The sequence below is a fragment of the Carassius gibelio genome, chromosome A7 (assembly GCF_023724105.1).
Source record: "Carassius gibelio isolate Cgi1373 ecotype wild population from Czech Republic chromosome A7, carGib1.2-hapl.c, whole genome shotgun sequence".
Classification (NCBI taxonomy): domain Eukaryota; kingdom Metazoa; phylum Chordata; class Actinopteri; order Cypriniformes; family Cyprinidae; genus Carassius; species Carassius gibelio.
The window spans coordinates 33,548,752-33,564,007 of NC_068377.1; the positions used below are offsets into that span (position 1 = coordinate 33,548,752).

At 35.9% G+C, this 15,256-nt stretch overlaps 1 protein-coding gene across 1 annotated transcript in view; it reads left to right on the forward strand.

Moving 5' to 3' along the window:
- Positions 1–15,055, forward strand: part of LOC128017321 (elongator complex protein 4) — a 58,122-nt gene extending 43,067 nt beyond the window's left edge. The window contains exon 10 of the mRNA XM_052602656.1: positions 14,628–15,055. Coding sequence (XP_052458616.1) covers positions 14,628–14,738 — 111 coding nt within the window. The 3' untranslated portion in view covers positions 14,739–15,055. The remainder of the gene's footprint in view (positions 1–14,627) is intronic.
- The last annotated feature ends 201 nt before the right edge of the window (positions 15,056–15,256 follow it).

Here is a 15,256-nt window from a genome sequence, read left to right on the forward strand (position 1 = left end):
ATTTAGCCATATGCTTTTTTAAATCTTGTTTCAAAATATTACTTTGCTAAACTACGACAAATCTGTTTTATTTTCCACCCTCAGTCACTCTGAATACCTCGAGAGATAATTCATTTGTGCATTTCTGTACTGGTTTGCATTCCCTTCGGCAACAGCAATTGAGATATAAGGTGTTTGCGTGCCAGGCTTTCCCATGAGACAACTGCCATGTTGCAATTCAGAAGAGTAGGAGACCAAGTTTTCCATCACGCTTACATTTTATGGCCAAAAAATCTCCACCCACTTCCCCCAGCCTCCCCTGCTTCCTTGTATCGTGGCGGTGATGTTAATGACCAGTGACAGCTCACCTATCCCTGGCGTGCCTCCAGTTTGTCCCATCCCCCTTCACATGCACACTGCTGCGATCACGCACATTTACTGTGAATCCTGCATTGTGAAACCATTGCCAGTGTTTGTTAATATACACACGTACATATGTATACTTGTGTACTGGGATTATTAATTCTTCATAACACATATATAATAAGAGATAAGCTACCTAGCAAGTGTTCATGACATGGACATCTTATTAAGAATGTGATTTTGTTTCGTTTTAGTCTGTTGTGTTGTCTGCTGTTGCAAAACATGGACAACCATTTAGGCTGTTGGTAGTTTAGTGTCTATATTAAGTGCCAAAGATGTTTTGGATGATTTTAGAGCATTATCAGTATGTCTTCTCACTGTCCAATCAGCACTGGTGGATTTTCATAGTATTTACTGTGGGTGAGTTAGCGTGTTGGCGTGTTTGCGTGTTGTGAAATGGAGGGTTGCGTGCTGGGCCTGTGTGAAACAAGGCATAAGTGCATGAGTCGGCATGAATATGAAAGCAGCTGAGTCGTATCTAAGACTCCCTTTTTTTTTCTTTTTTTTCTGCTTGTACTAGCTCATTCTCAGAGGATTTCCCCCCTTTTTTAATAAATAATGTAATTTTATAATTATTAATCCATTTATAAAATTAATTTATTATTATAATGAAAAATAATCATTTATAATACATTTATAAATAATAAAAGAGTTTCTCCACTCTAAAACAACTTTTGGATTTTTGCTATAATCTAACCCCATGCACTACATTTTTAGCGTTAAATATTGTTCATTATATTATTCATACATTATATATTATATATATTACATTTCATAAATGGGTGATTCTTCAGTCACAGTATGTCCCATGTCAGTAAATTAAACTAAATAGGTCTAAAAAAAAAAAAATTATTACTTTTTTCCTGAGAAATATTTAGGCTCTGCTTTGTTGTTTTTTTATTGCTTTTTGATTGATTGATTGATTATTTATTTATTTATTTATTTACGTTTTTTTATGAATGGTTTAGTTATAAAGGTTTACTTTTCCCTAATCATCTGGGCGTTTTGCATTTTTACATCATTTTCATTTGCCATTTTAACATTATTTTGATTAAGGAGCTGGTTATGGCCGTCAGTGAAGCAGGACTAACTCAGATACATTTACTAGCCTTTATGTTTTAGTGTGGGCTCAGTGAAGAAAATAGAAAGATGTCACGAGGACAAAAAAACCCTAAAATTACTGGACAGATCTCTTAATTAACCAAGTGAAAGAAGACTAGAGCTGTTAAGTTTCAAAATGACCAAAAAAAAAATACACCATAAAACTAGTCTATAAGACTCGTAAGACTTTTCTGAACGCGTATAATAGCTGTGTGTATTGAGAAAACTGACATTTAAGCAGCATTGTCACAATATTAAAATATGATGACTATGATAAACATTTTCTTCTTTCTTTTTTCTTTTTTTGAGCAGCAATTTTAGAGGAATTAATTAAAAAGTATTATGAGATCATGGCAGAGCGGCTGTCATCTCAGTTTCCGGCTGATGTGGCACAGTGGCCTTGGCGCGATTACTGCCAGTGCTAATGCTAACGGGGCACTGAGCACAAATACCTGATTAAGATGTAAATTTACCCGTAATTGAAATGTAAATTCTTACATTTAGATGAAGATGTCAGCTGTCACATTGCCATGTCATTATATAAATTTTTCTACCCTTTTGTGGCCAACCTATGTACACATCATAATTTCTTTTTGAAGTTTCCCTTCATTTTTTTTTTTTTATATATATATAAAGGTGCATCTTCACTTTTCAGTTGTGATATTCTCAGTACATTTCACGTACCTTTTGTCCGGTTTTATATTTTTATTTCACCCGCGTGTGTGTGAAACGTTTACTCCTTTGGGATTCAGGAAAATTTCGTCTGAAAATTGCGTTCATTTGGTGCCAGTATTTTGATTGTGCATCCATTACTTCTGCTGAATATTCCTCAATACAAATAAGACCAGACCCATGTATCTGAGATAATTAATTTCCATTTGAAAGCCAACAGAAAGCGAGAAACCCTGCCAGGAACAAGCAAAAAAATTTGTGTTCATTTAGGGTTTTTTTTTTGGCAGTGGACGAATTAATAGTTTTTGCCCCAAACAATATGACCACCTAGGGATATCTGCTTTACTCCTTGCTTCGAGTAGTTTTGGACTGGTAATCAATTAAGCATGCCGCCTGGCATTAGCATGCTAATGTTCCTGTAAGCGAGGGTCACACTGGCTAGACTTTGCAATGCATAATGTCTTTATTTGTAGAGTGGGGTCTGCTGTTGAGATGCTGTCGATCATGTGAAAATTCTTTGAATTGTCTTTTGGCTGCGTGTACCTGACGAAATTTAACAAAGAATTGTCTAGATCACATTTTCTTCCAGGAAGTGACATTTTACATATAGGATATGATGTGTAGTTTTAAGATTTTATTAGACATGAGAGCACTGTGGTGTGTTTGGTAGAATGCATTTAAGTGTCTGTTCCCGTCACATTGTCTCTTATAATAAAACTCACCTGTGCATGCATTAAAGTCAATCGTTAATGTCCCTAATTGTATGCACTGATCTTTTGGAATGTTTACATGCAATATTGTCCTGAGCAACAGGTAAAGATGTCGCCATTCTTGATTTAGGTGCCCTACGCTCTCTCAGGAACGCAGTTTCGCTTTGTTCCCTGAGTCGAAAACCCATTTGTAAGCTGGTGAAAATAAGTGTCTCCCTCCCTCCTCCGTGGGAACGACAGATCGAATGGCATGACAAATACTAACTGTGTGCCCAGAGCCAAGGTGGTGTTTGTGTACAGGTGTGCAGGGATTCTTTCGAAAGGTGTTTCTTCCAGCATGGCAGAATGCTGACAATGCAGTGGATGCACATTAAAACCCCCACCTCTCATGTAATACCTGTGATGGTTTCCAATTAGTTCCCAACCGTACAGGAGTTTTGACAAGCCCGTTTCGTTTTTGGTGTCAGTTCACATCTGTCAGCGTCACTCAACTGCACAGGATGCATTTTCAACAGCATTTCTCATCAAAATCATTAGCTTGGCCAAAAGCAAACGCACGCCTTCTGCTTTGTGAATGGTCGTGTTCATTCATGCTCCTGTGATTGGCCTCTTGCTGAGCAGGACTTTAAACTGGTGATGTGGGAACAGCCTTTTGGCAGGTGTGCGGACTGCTCATGTGCTCCGGCCTTATGATGATTATGATTTAGATCACTGATAGATAAACGCCCTTCTGCCCCACATTTATCTATCTAGAGCCATGACTGTAATTCTATTAGTCTGTTGAACTTTCAGTCTATCTATATGTAGGGCCCTATGAAATCTGTTTAATTTTCCCCAAATTTCTCGATTACATTTTTCTGGTTTTAATGGTTGAATTAAATTGCATGAATCAAAAAGCATGTCTAATTAATTGAAATCATGAAATGTATACAAGTTAACAGCACTTTAAAAGTTTAAAAATAAAGTTTTTGAGGGCCCATTTTTCTTTACGTATATGTATTTATTTACTTCTGTGTTTTTCATTTTTATTTTTCAATTTTTATGGATTGTTAAAATTTTTAACGATTTAATAAAATTGTAATCCAAACTTTTTTAACAATAATAGGGCCCTATGTAATGTTTAGTGTCAGGGTTCCTACACGGTTTCGAAAAGTATGGAATTATATTTGCATTTCCAGACTTTTGCCCCTATTTAGTTTTTTTTTTTATAATAGCAATTTAAGAATTTAATGAAAATAAGTTTATCATACAAGAAGTGGCAGCTGTTTAGTGGTTCTTCATTGATTGTCAAACACGACTAGTGTACGTGGTGCAAGGTGCACTCCCAATATTCTTAGCACCATATTACATAGTCTCTAGGACCTTCACAAAAAAAAATAAAAAATACAGGCTTTTGCACGAAAAAAACCATTACACTTAGCATATGTGGTTGTATCTATATATCCATCCATCTATCTCTGCATATGTAAGTCTGTCTCTCTCTGAATCTAGCTTTTTATCCATCTGCTACATAACTCCTCATGTTGCCCAATGCAGTGTATCAATAGATCTACAGTATAGTATCTTTTGCATTTTCTCTGCAGTCTCTTTACACTGACCCTCTTTATCTTTAAAATATGTAGATCCTGTCTGATATTATTTCTATTTGTGCATGTCTCTCTTTGTCCCTGGTCATTATCCAGCAACACTCATATATGCACACGAATTGCGTTGGATATGCTCTCTTTTCATTCTCTTGTCGTGCTATATGTCATTGTGGTTGCCAGTAGGCTGTGTGTATTTATTTAGGGGTAATTGGAGGGAGAATCTAGGGAGTAATGAAGTGTGTCCACTCATGGCTGCTCCCCTCCGCGCAGGACTCAGCAGCACAGCAAGCCAGCATCACATCGCCAGAATGCTTATTTTATACCCAGGTGGACAAACACAATTACAGGCCTCATCCTCATTGTGGTGGCCTAGAGTCTGAAGCAACCGTTTGTGTGTGTGTGTGCGCCAGATTGGCTGTTCAGTGGAGCTCGAGGAAGACCTTTCAGTGTCTCGGAGCCCTCTGCACCCCTGCTGTTCTCTTGCCTGGTCCTCCAGAGCGGCCGTATGATTCCTCTAACACCTCCGGTATTTAACTCTGTTGTGGAAAAGCAAGCCGGACACTGTTCATGATTTACATGTCATTTGCTGCCTCATATTGTGTGAAATTCAATTGCACGCCACAAACTGTAGCCAAGCACCCACGCCGTCTCTCTCTACCTCTTTCTCACACTCACACTCTTCCTTTCCCTGCTGTTTCTTCATATCAGCGAAAGTTTGCTATCTGAAAAAGTGGCCAGTTGGTTACCAGTCCTCTCTGACGTTGTTGTATTTTTGATGTAGTTATTGTAACAGAACTGCACACAAGCATCACTGCGCTTTTTCTAGCACAAACAATCAGGGAATTTAAACTATAAACCGTTATTGGCAAGTTATAGTTAGAGGATGAATGGACAGACATTTGATGAGTTTTCAAAACATAAATTTGCATAGTAATGAATTCACACATATTCTAGTAAATTCACCTTATTTAGGTCTTGTTTATTTTGTCTTGTTGTTTTTACTGGAAACATTAATTGAAAATGACAGTGATTGTGAAAAATATAAAAAATTGTATTTCGAATCAGTTTTTCATCATACTTCAAGTGTCCAGAGGTAGATTTTTACTTCATTATTTTAGAGTAATCTTTCTCTTCCAGCAGATGTGAATGGAGTGTAGTGTAAGAGAGGTACGGTGCTGTTGTTTCTCTGGTATGTCCGCTGGGCTGAACCTGTTGTGACTGGAGAGCAGTTGGTGGAGTGTTGGTGTCTCTCCCCTCTCTGTCTTTCAGTGACCTTCAGATCTCTCACAAATCCACTAACGCCTTATATACATGCAGCTGTATCTAGAATGACATATTTTGACATGGATGTATGGATAGAACATATTTTGGAAAGAAATTGGTAAATTGGAACTTTTATTTAGTGAGGATGCATATAGTTGATCAAAACTATTCTAAAAAACATTTATAAACATTGATATTGAATCATTCAAATAAATGCTGTTCTTGCATGAACTTTCTAGAATCCTGAAAATCCTGAAAATCCTGAATCTGTTGTCTCTGAAAACTGTGTGTGTGTATATTTATATATATATATATATATATATATATATATATATATATATATATATATATATATATATATACACACACACACATATATGTATGTATATATACAGTTTATATAAGAATTGGCAGGTTAAGGTAAGGGAACAGACAAAGTTTGTAGAGTATAAAAAAGGATGTCTTTAAAATGACAGGAATCAATGTATGAATATATATTTTTATGCATATATATATATATATATATATATATATATATATATATATTAGGGATGCAACAATAAACAATGCAGCTAGTCCAAAGATCAACAGGTTTTCAATTTAAAATGATTTTTTTTTTTTTTTTTTTTTAATGACAAAACACTCCTGTACACTTTATGTGTGTTCTAGCCATCTTGGGTATTTTCATAAAACATTAAGTATGCTTAAAATCCATTGCTAATCAACACACACCATTATATAATACATTTCCTGTCTCATTCTGTGAAGAAGGCACATCTGATCTCAGAAGGAAGTTATCTCAAGCTTTTGACTGATGATGTTGTGGGGTAAAAATGTATGATGTTCTCTTTTGTTGGGCAACAGGTTTAGAAACGCTTCTCATTGCAAGTCATTACAAGTGAACATGTTGTGTTGTTGCTCTTTCACATGCACGTAATACGCAGCGAGGTATTTACTCATAAAGGCATGGAAATTATTTAAATGCAAAACCCCAAAAAACGCAATTCACAATCACGTATTTAACCGTGGATGTTGTACCGAATGATTCAATATTGTATTGACAATTTTGCCGTCTCATAAATGATTTTGGATTTGTAAGATAATAAAAACACTTTTATGCATCAAAACATTCCTCTCTCTCTCTCTCTCTCTCTCTCTCTCTCTCTCTCAAAGTCATCAAATTTGCGACAGCTAAATATAAAATTTTTGACAAGTCAAACATGTCAGTCTCTGAGTAACATAATTTATTCTAAGCCGCAAAATAAACTGTAATTTGAACAATAGTTGACCTAAAGTTGTTATTCTAGTCAGCTCGGCGTCGTTGGTTAAGGTCAAACTTCTGACTATTAAAGTGCAGGTTATGGTTCAATGGGATGGGGTTACTAACGGCAACACCTTTTCAGCATTGCAGTATGAAGTCCACATTATGCCGGCCATTATGTCCCCACAAGTGATGTCCTTTAGTTAAAGGGACTCTTTCTTGTGAAGAGTTACAACCTGTGATGGATTACACCCCAATTCATTAACACTCTGAGCAGCGCTTTAACACACTCTCAGACTCTCTTTCGCTCGCTTTCTCCCTCTCTCTGTGTCCAAGTTTCTCTCGTACACCCAGTTCTCCTTTTGTCTGCTCCCTTGGAAAGGCAAGTCGTCCATACAAAACCCTGTCTTTATCTTCCATTATCCCTTTCCTCTCTCTCTCCCCACCTTCTTCTTTTCCGTCTCTCGCTTGCGCTTCTCCACCCATGTCGTCTTGAGAGCTGAGAATACCTGCTGGCTCATTAGCTCCTTCCTCACGGTGCTGCACACGCATAAAGAGCAGCGATGGCTAACAGCAGAAGCCTTTAGCTCGCTGTCACACACACAAATGCACACGCTCTCACGCACACTTCCCTTAAGCTTGTGGGCTGCTCTTATTGGGCTGAAGGATTGAGTCCCACACCTCCATTTGTTGTTGCATCAGACAGAGTTTCTTTTTTTGTGTTTTGTGTAGCCTGGAGTGTGAGCCAGTGGACAGGTCCACAGAGAGAAACGGCACAGTAACCCATGGCTGACCTCGCCACTGCTGCACGTAATGTGTTTAAACTGTGTTTGAACCCCACTTCTGGTTTAGGGGGTGGAGGGCAGGAGGAGAACAGGAGCTGGGTTTTGCTGGACAAGTGGAGGATGGACTAGAAGGGCTTCAGATTGTATTTGTTTCTTGTCCCTTTTGGGGAGTTTATCACTGATCGCTCAAAGTGCCTCCAGTCTTCAATGAGCAAGAAAGGTCAGAAAAGGTCAACAGAATTATACAGGGACCTTATGTTTTGCTCTTCTCACTGTAAAACTGCATAGGAAATGGTAAGATGATGGGATGAACATTAGGCCTGGATTATATAACACTGATTTCAGACACTTTCTAGCCTGATCTTAGTATTTCTGTGGCCATTCAAGCCCAGTCTGCATATTTTGCACAATTGGAGTTGTCAATTTTTATGTATCATTTAGTATTGTATGATATGTACAATTTCTTACCATCAGACTTTGATTCCTTCTGTTTTATATATTAGAGCAGAATATGGAGGTAATACGGTAGTGTATTATAAATGATGACCCAAATCTGAATCTCAAGTGTTTTTAATGCCACTAAGATGTACTTGGCCAATTTCAGCTCATATTTCTGTTCTTTTCAGATGATAAAAGTGCTAAATGTAATGTAGTCTTAAGTCGACTTAACATTTGGCAACAAAACCCACAAATAAACAATTGTTATAAAGTGAACTAAAATTCATGTAGTTATACTTTAACAACCTGTTGTTGTTGCTATTGTGTTTTAGTATGTGGTTGTTAGCCTTTAAACCATTCTTTGGAGTCCGTACAAACTTTCTTTTCATCAAAGAATACTTAAAGAAAATGTATGATGTTTCCAAAAAAAAGTGTGTGTGTGTGTATATGTATATATATATATTTTTTTTTTTATTATTATTATTATTTTTTTTTTTTTAAACAAAAGTGCATGTTGATTTTCAGTGAGAAAAAGATTTGCATTAAGTAATTCAATGCAAACTGTTCAGTTGCTGTTTTCTTATTTTATTAGTCATTTACATTAATATAGACACCCAAGATGTTTGGATACACAATCATCATGTTTTATAGTCACTTTTTGCTATATCTTTTGATTGAGACCGGGATTGAGCTACAGTGTTCCTGTAGCTCAAGTGGTTGAGCATTGCGTTAGCAAGCGCAAGGTTGGGTGTTCGAATCCCAGGGAACACATGTTAGGATAAATTTCTAGCCTGAATTCAATGTAAGTTTCTTTGGATAAAAGCGTCTGCTAAATGCATTGAAGGATACGTTCAGATTGATGTAGGACAGTGGCTTAGCAGTTCTTCAGTGCTAACACGCTGCCACTTGTATGTAAAATGTTCATATAAAATGGGTTCAAACAAGCATTCTGAGACGCTTGCAGAAGCAGAGGTGGTGTTTCTTATGTCATATCATATACTGCCTTCATTTCTCAACTCAACCAATCGGATATGAAAGCAGCACTTACACATGTTTGTCCTCTGTGCCTTTTGCACCCCAGACTAGCTTGAGGGCAACCATCTCTGCATTCATATTCTGGCCAGCCAGCCCACAAACGCCTTAAGCCCCCAACATACACCCAACACCCATCCGACAGCACTCAGGGTCCATTCCTATGGCACCTCTCCAAATCCGAACGAGCAGAGAGGAGTGAAAACTCCCCCTAGACTCCTGACCTCTGCAGTCAGTGGCCCTAAAGACACACAGCACAATGGACACGGCTGACCAGAGGGTGGGATGCAATGAGAACGATACTGATTATGGTACACACTTGGGTTTTTTGTTATCTCGGTTACTTTTGCATGTCCTCGGGTGCTTGTCACTTGGATTGGATTTTGAATAACGTGCAGGAAGCAGCAAATGAAAAAGAAAGTTGTGATAATTATAGGCCTAACGCCAGAAGTAATTACTTCACATTATTTCATGTCCAGTGGTTCTGATTTTATGTAGCACCCCAAATTGCATATTGAGAAATAAAGCCGTATTTAAGAGCACTAAGTCATGGTACTTGTTTAAACATGCTCAATTAAAAAACCCACCATGCAGACATCACACTTTGCTAGGAAGTATGTATGGATAAATACACATTTATAAATTTTTATATATTACATTACACTACATTATTTTATATTATTATTTGCTAAATGAAATCCAGTATTTTTCTCTTACAAATTTTGGTTGATTCCAAAAATAATACTTGTTTTGCTCTAGAACATCACACTTTTCATAGCATTTTTGCTTTAAACAACCATTATTATTCATTTTAACAAAAAATTGTACCTTTCTCTTATCCAGAATACAACTATTTTATGCCTAATCCTGATATACATTATATTACATTATATTATATTTTTTAATTCAGCATCATCAAACCAAGTCTGCAGGGCTGTTGTATAATATATATAGAAATTATAAATTAAATATATAAGTTATATACTGTAAATTATACACTATACTTTTATATAGATCACCTCACAATAATCTCCATATATATAAAAGTTGGACATGAGATTAAGTATTTTTGACCTCTTCTTGAGTCACGGCATTGTATTTGATTTTTTGGGACTGTAAATAGGGCCTACTTAAAGAGGGCATTGATAAATGTTAAAATAAACTAATCTGAATCTTTAGTTTCCCTAAAACTGCCCTGTTGTATGGAGAACAGTGTTGCTTCTTTAAGAATCAAATAATGGCTGTTTCCTGGGTTGCCCTTAATGCATTGATAGGTAAAAACATAATGCTAGACTTTCAAGAGATGAAGGAAACACCAGATAGTGTGGTGGTGGTCTTATTACTTGTCATTGTGATCAGTGTGAAAGAGGAAAATAACAGATAATGGTGTTTCCAATTACACTAAGCAGTAACTTTTCATGTTGCCCTTAAACACAAGTTTATCAGCATTGGCGGTTTAAACGTGAGGAGTATTTGCTCTGGACAGTTTGTGCTTGTTTGTTAAACAAAAAGGTTTCTAGACATGTACAGTGTTGTTGCATGGGACCTTGAGCAAGTTTAAACTACAGTTTTTGCTTCTATGCTTCATTTAACATTTTGGTTATTAGATGCAAAGCTTGGAAAAAAATGAAGACATGTTGATAAAGAAAACCCACAAGCTGAAGGTTAGTGTTGGGAATCAAGAGTCGGTTATTATTCCCTACCGGTTCCATTTAAAAATATAAAACCCAAATCATTTTAATGATGTGTATATTCATGTTCATTCTCCACCACATTGGAGAAAAACATTACCTGTTTACGTTTTATTTAATTAGTCAAGATTTACATATTATTTCACTGTGTATTACAAATTTTCTAATGTCTGAACTTTAAAAGAGTCTCCTTGATTGATAAGAGGCTTATTCCATGTGAATATAATAAGTTAATATATTGGGTAAAATATTAAGTTTTGGCTTATGCAATTTGAGTTAGGGTAAGTTCGGGTGAATTCGGGTAAGTTGGGCTTTTGTGTTACATCTTGCCTAATTCACCTGTATTCACTGCATAGAAAGTCTGTTACTTCAGTCCAAACTCTCCTGATCCCAAACACAATCTCCTGTGAGATTTGTGGTGATTCTTCACAGGTGCCAGTGAAACGTTGCTGGAGGGCTTTGAAGCTATTATCAGTGTGAGGTTTTGTTCAGTGTGGAGAGTTATCTGTAACCCTCTTAAGGAAAGCCACTCTTAATGTTCCTCTTGAGAGCCTCTTGTAAATCACTTCAAGTGTTTTAAACTGATTTTGTTCAAGTGAGTTGCTGGCAGAAGTTGTTGTTGCTTTTTGCATGAAGCACTTCATGACAACGATTGCCTCTTAATAATCCACTCATCCCTTGAATGATCCTACAGGTTTCTGTGGACTCAGTTTGTTGTCTTCTCTGCCATGATAGAAAGGTGTCATCTTCCCCATCCCATTTTACATGCATCTATAAAGAAGCCGTTGTGGTTTTGTTTGTTTAAACATCCAGAAACTGATCATGCAGCATTGACTCATCCAATGAGGTTGAGGTGGGCTTTTCTGTTTGTCAACCAGTGGCAGACAGATGCAATTCTTTAGAAGATGTGTTTGAAAACAGTCTTTATTATTTTTGCGATTCCATTTTGTGATGTAAATGGTGCAGAAATTAACTCTTACTAAGACTTAATCTATACCAAATGCATTATGGGAGCACAGTTCCTGTGTTCCCTCATACAGTAGGACATTGTGTGATCAAGGATGTCTCATGTTCAAGTCTTCTTAGTCACGCTATACTAGTACAGATTGGTCTGGCCTGCCTTGAGGCTGAGAGTAGCATGTTTCATATTTCAAATTGTATGCAATAATGGGCTTCGAGGAGCCAAGTCAAATTGTTATGTTTTCTTTTTTAATTACACTTCAGTGACTTCAAGATTGAGTTAATGTTGCCCGCAGAGAATACGAGAGCTGTTTTCTAAGAAAAGTAGTGATCATGGCCCTTTTGTTTTTTTTAAGAAACAATAGATTAATAAATATGTATCCATGTTTTAAATATTATTATATTTCATTTAAATAATATAAATATTTGTATTATATTATATTATATTATTTTATATTGTCGTTAGCGCCAAGTCAAAGTGTTTTATTTTGTTGACAAATATTTAGCCTTTTTTAAATACAATTAATATTTATTTTATATATATATATATATATATATATATATATATATATATATATAATTTTTTTTTTTTTTTTTTTACTATTGATATTATAATAATATATTATTAATATTTTATTTAAATCCACACACACACACACAAAATTGTTGCTACAAATATACTGTTACTTCTTTTCATTGGAACCCAAAAGAATACTTTTTAAGGATCTTTGTGTAGCTCTTTTAGATAAAATGTCAGTGACCGCATCCGTTAAGGTCCATAAATGACCAAAACATTCGAAAAGGTTTTGAAATGACATCATAGTGAGTAAATAATGACAGGGGCTGAATTACCGCTTTAAGTTCCAGCATTATCAGATCTGTAGATCCCTTCTCATGTTCTTCAGGATTCCTCTAGATAAGCTTAACGTCTTGATTGGGATGCATGGTAGCCTTCAGGGCTTCAGGGGATGAAGGATCTGAAGCTTTTAAAGACGTGTGGAAGAAGCTGACGGAAATTACAGATTGTCCTGAGCTTCCACCGGCCTACTCTTTAAGGAACATGACTTGCCTGCTGTTCACCAAACAATAGGAGCTTTAGAAGCCCATTGTTGGTAGGAGATAAACATCAACTTGAGGCAATAGGTCACCTGAATCATGGCTGCAGTTGCAGGTATGTTTAGCTTGTGGCAACTGACTTGCTGTACTGAAGTGTATTTAATCATACACTTGACTACTCTCGACACTGTGTGTGTGTGTGTGTGTGTGTGTGTGTGTGTGTGTGTGTACCTTGCACTGAGCTCCCTCATTAGCCTCTTTAGCACAAGCTTTTGGTATAGCTCATTGCCTTGTCAGAGATTAGTGCCCATGTGGGGCCAAGTTACCGTAATAAAACACTTGATTCTAATGACTCTCCTCCACAGACTTTTCTCCTGAAGCGCCAAAAAGCTCAAGCCTCCCTCAAGGGTTTTTGGCGGCACACTAACAGTTACACTTCTCGGACCATTTAAGGTGCATGGCCAAGCGTCTAACACGATTTGTGTTCACACACTCTGTTTGGTCTGTCTGCAAACACGGGCTAGGATGTTTTCTCACCTGTCTTAAGTCTACAGGTCTTCAGTGTGGAGCAAAGAAGCTGAAACAGGTATCTCTGGTTAAACGTGTTCGTTAGGGCTCATTCATTTAAACTGATCACAGATTGTAAATGTTCATTTTGTTGTATTCAGCAATATAAATATGGGTTTTCTTTTTCTTTTTTTACAATCTGTGGTACAAAAGTAAAATTAATGCAAGAATATGAAACTATAATCCTTGATTGTAACGACTGTTGCTCTGTTTTAAAATCTAGATCAGTGTTATTTTAGTGTTATTTGCTGTTTAGAATTTTATAGTATATATTAATATTTAGAATTCACTTTTGTTTTGGTTTAAATTTAATTTTAGAGTATGTTTTAGTCTCTTTTTGTTTTGTGATTTTCAAAATTTTTCATTATGTCCATTTAAACTTATTTTTATTTTAGTGTTAGTAATTATATTACTTCCAAGATAACATTTCTAATATTCATTAGTTTCTATTTTCCATCTGTGTGTGTATATATATATATATATATATATATATATATATATGTGTGTGTGTGTGTGTGTGTGTGTGTGTGTGTGTGTGTTTGTATGTGTGTGTGTGTATATATATATATATATATATATATATATATATATATATATATTGCTAAATGCTAACTATTAGATATTTCTGTTGCAAATAAATCAGTTATTTTGGGCTTCCCCTTCATAAAATAAAAATAAAAAAAATTCTCAAAAATATTAAGAAAACGCAGCTGTTTTTGATAATAAGAAATGTTTCTTGAACAGCAAATCAGCATATAAGAATGATTTCTGAAGGATCATGTGACACTGAAGATTGGAGGAATGATGCTGAAAATTCAGCTTTGCATCACAGGAATAAATTGCTTTTAAAATATATTAAAATAGCTATGTTTATTTTAAATTGTAATACTATTTCACAAATTTCATCTTTTTACTGTATTTGTGATCAAATAAATGCAGCTTTTGGTGACTCTTCTTAACAGCTTGAATATAGTAATAAGACCATATTATGGTTTACTATTATTATTTTGGTAATACTATACTAGTTTACCTGTTTGTTTTGCATTTGCCCTCCACATTATTAGTTCAACCTTCCTCTTACATCCTCTTTCTCTCTCTTTCAGAGACTGCATTTGCCTCCAGACCTGTCAGAGACGGTGAGTCGAGTGAGTAAAACAGATCTGGCAGCAGGATGTGGTTCCACTGCCACGGGCAACAAGCATCTAGATTTCTAGCGGGTTCCCATTCCTCCTGCACCCTCTGCCTCGCCGTGATGTTTAAGGGCAGGAGACTACGCTACAGTCACACCTGCACTGACACACTCGCTCTCACTATTAGTGAATGAGAGTAAGATGGTGCAACGTTTAGTAGTTACACAACATAGGGAAACTTACAAGTGATGTCCAGTCTCACAGAAACCTGACAAATACCTGTTGCTATCTTTGGATAAAGCAAGGATGTGATGCAAATAAACAAACAAAAAACACAGTTTGACTACCAGTGTCATTTCAGTGCAATTCACTGGTTCCTGATTAATATTACCTTATTTAGCTATAAATATTTGGTGTCAATAAAGTTTCTACAAAAAAAAAAAAATTCACTCCTGCGCTCTCTCTCTGTCTATATATATATATATATATATATATATATATATATATATATATATATATATATAGATATAGATATAGATATAGATATATATAGATATAGATATAGATATATAGATATAGATATAGACATATAGACATATAGA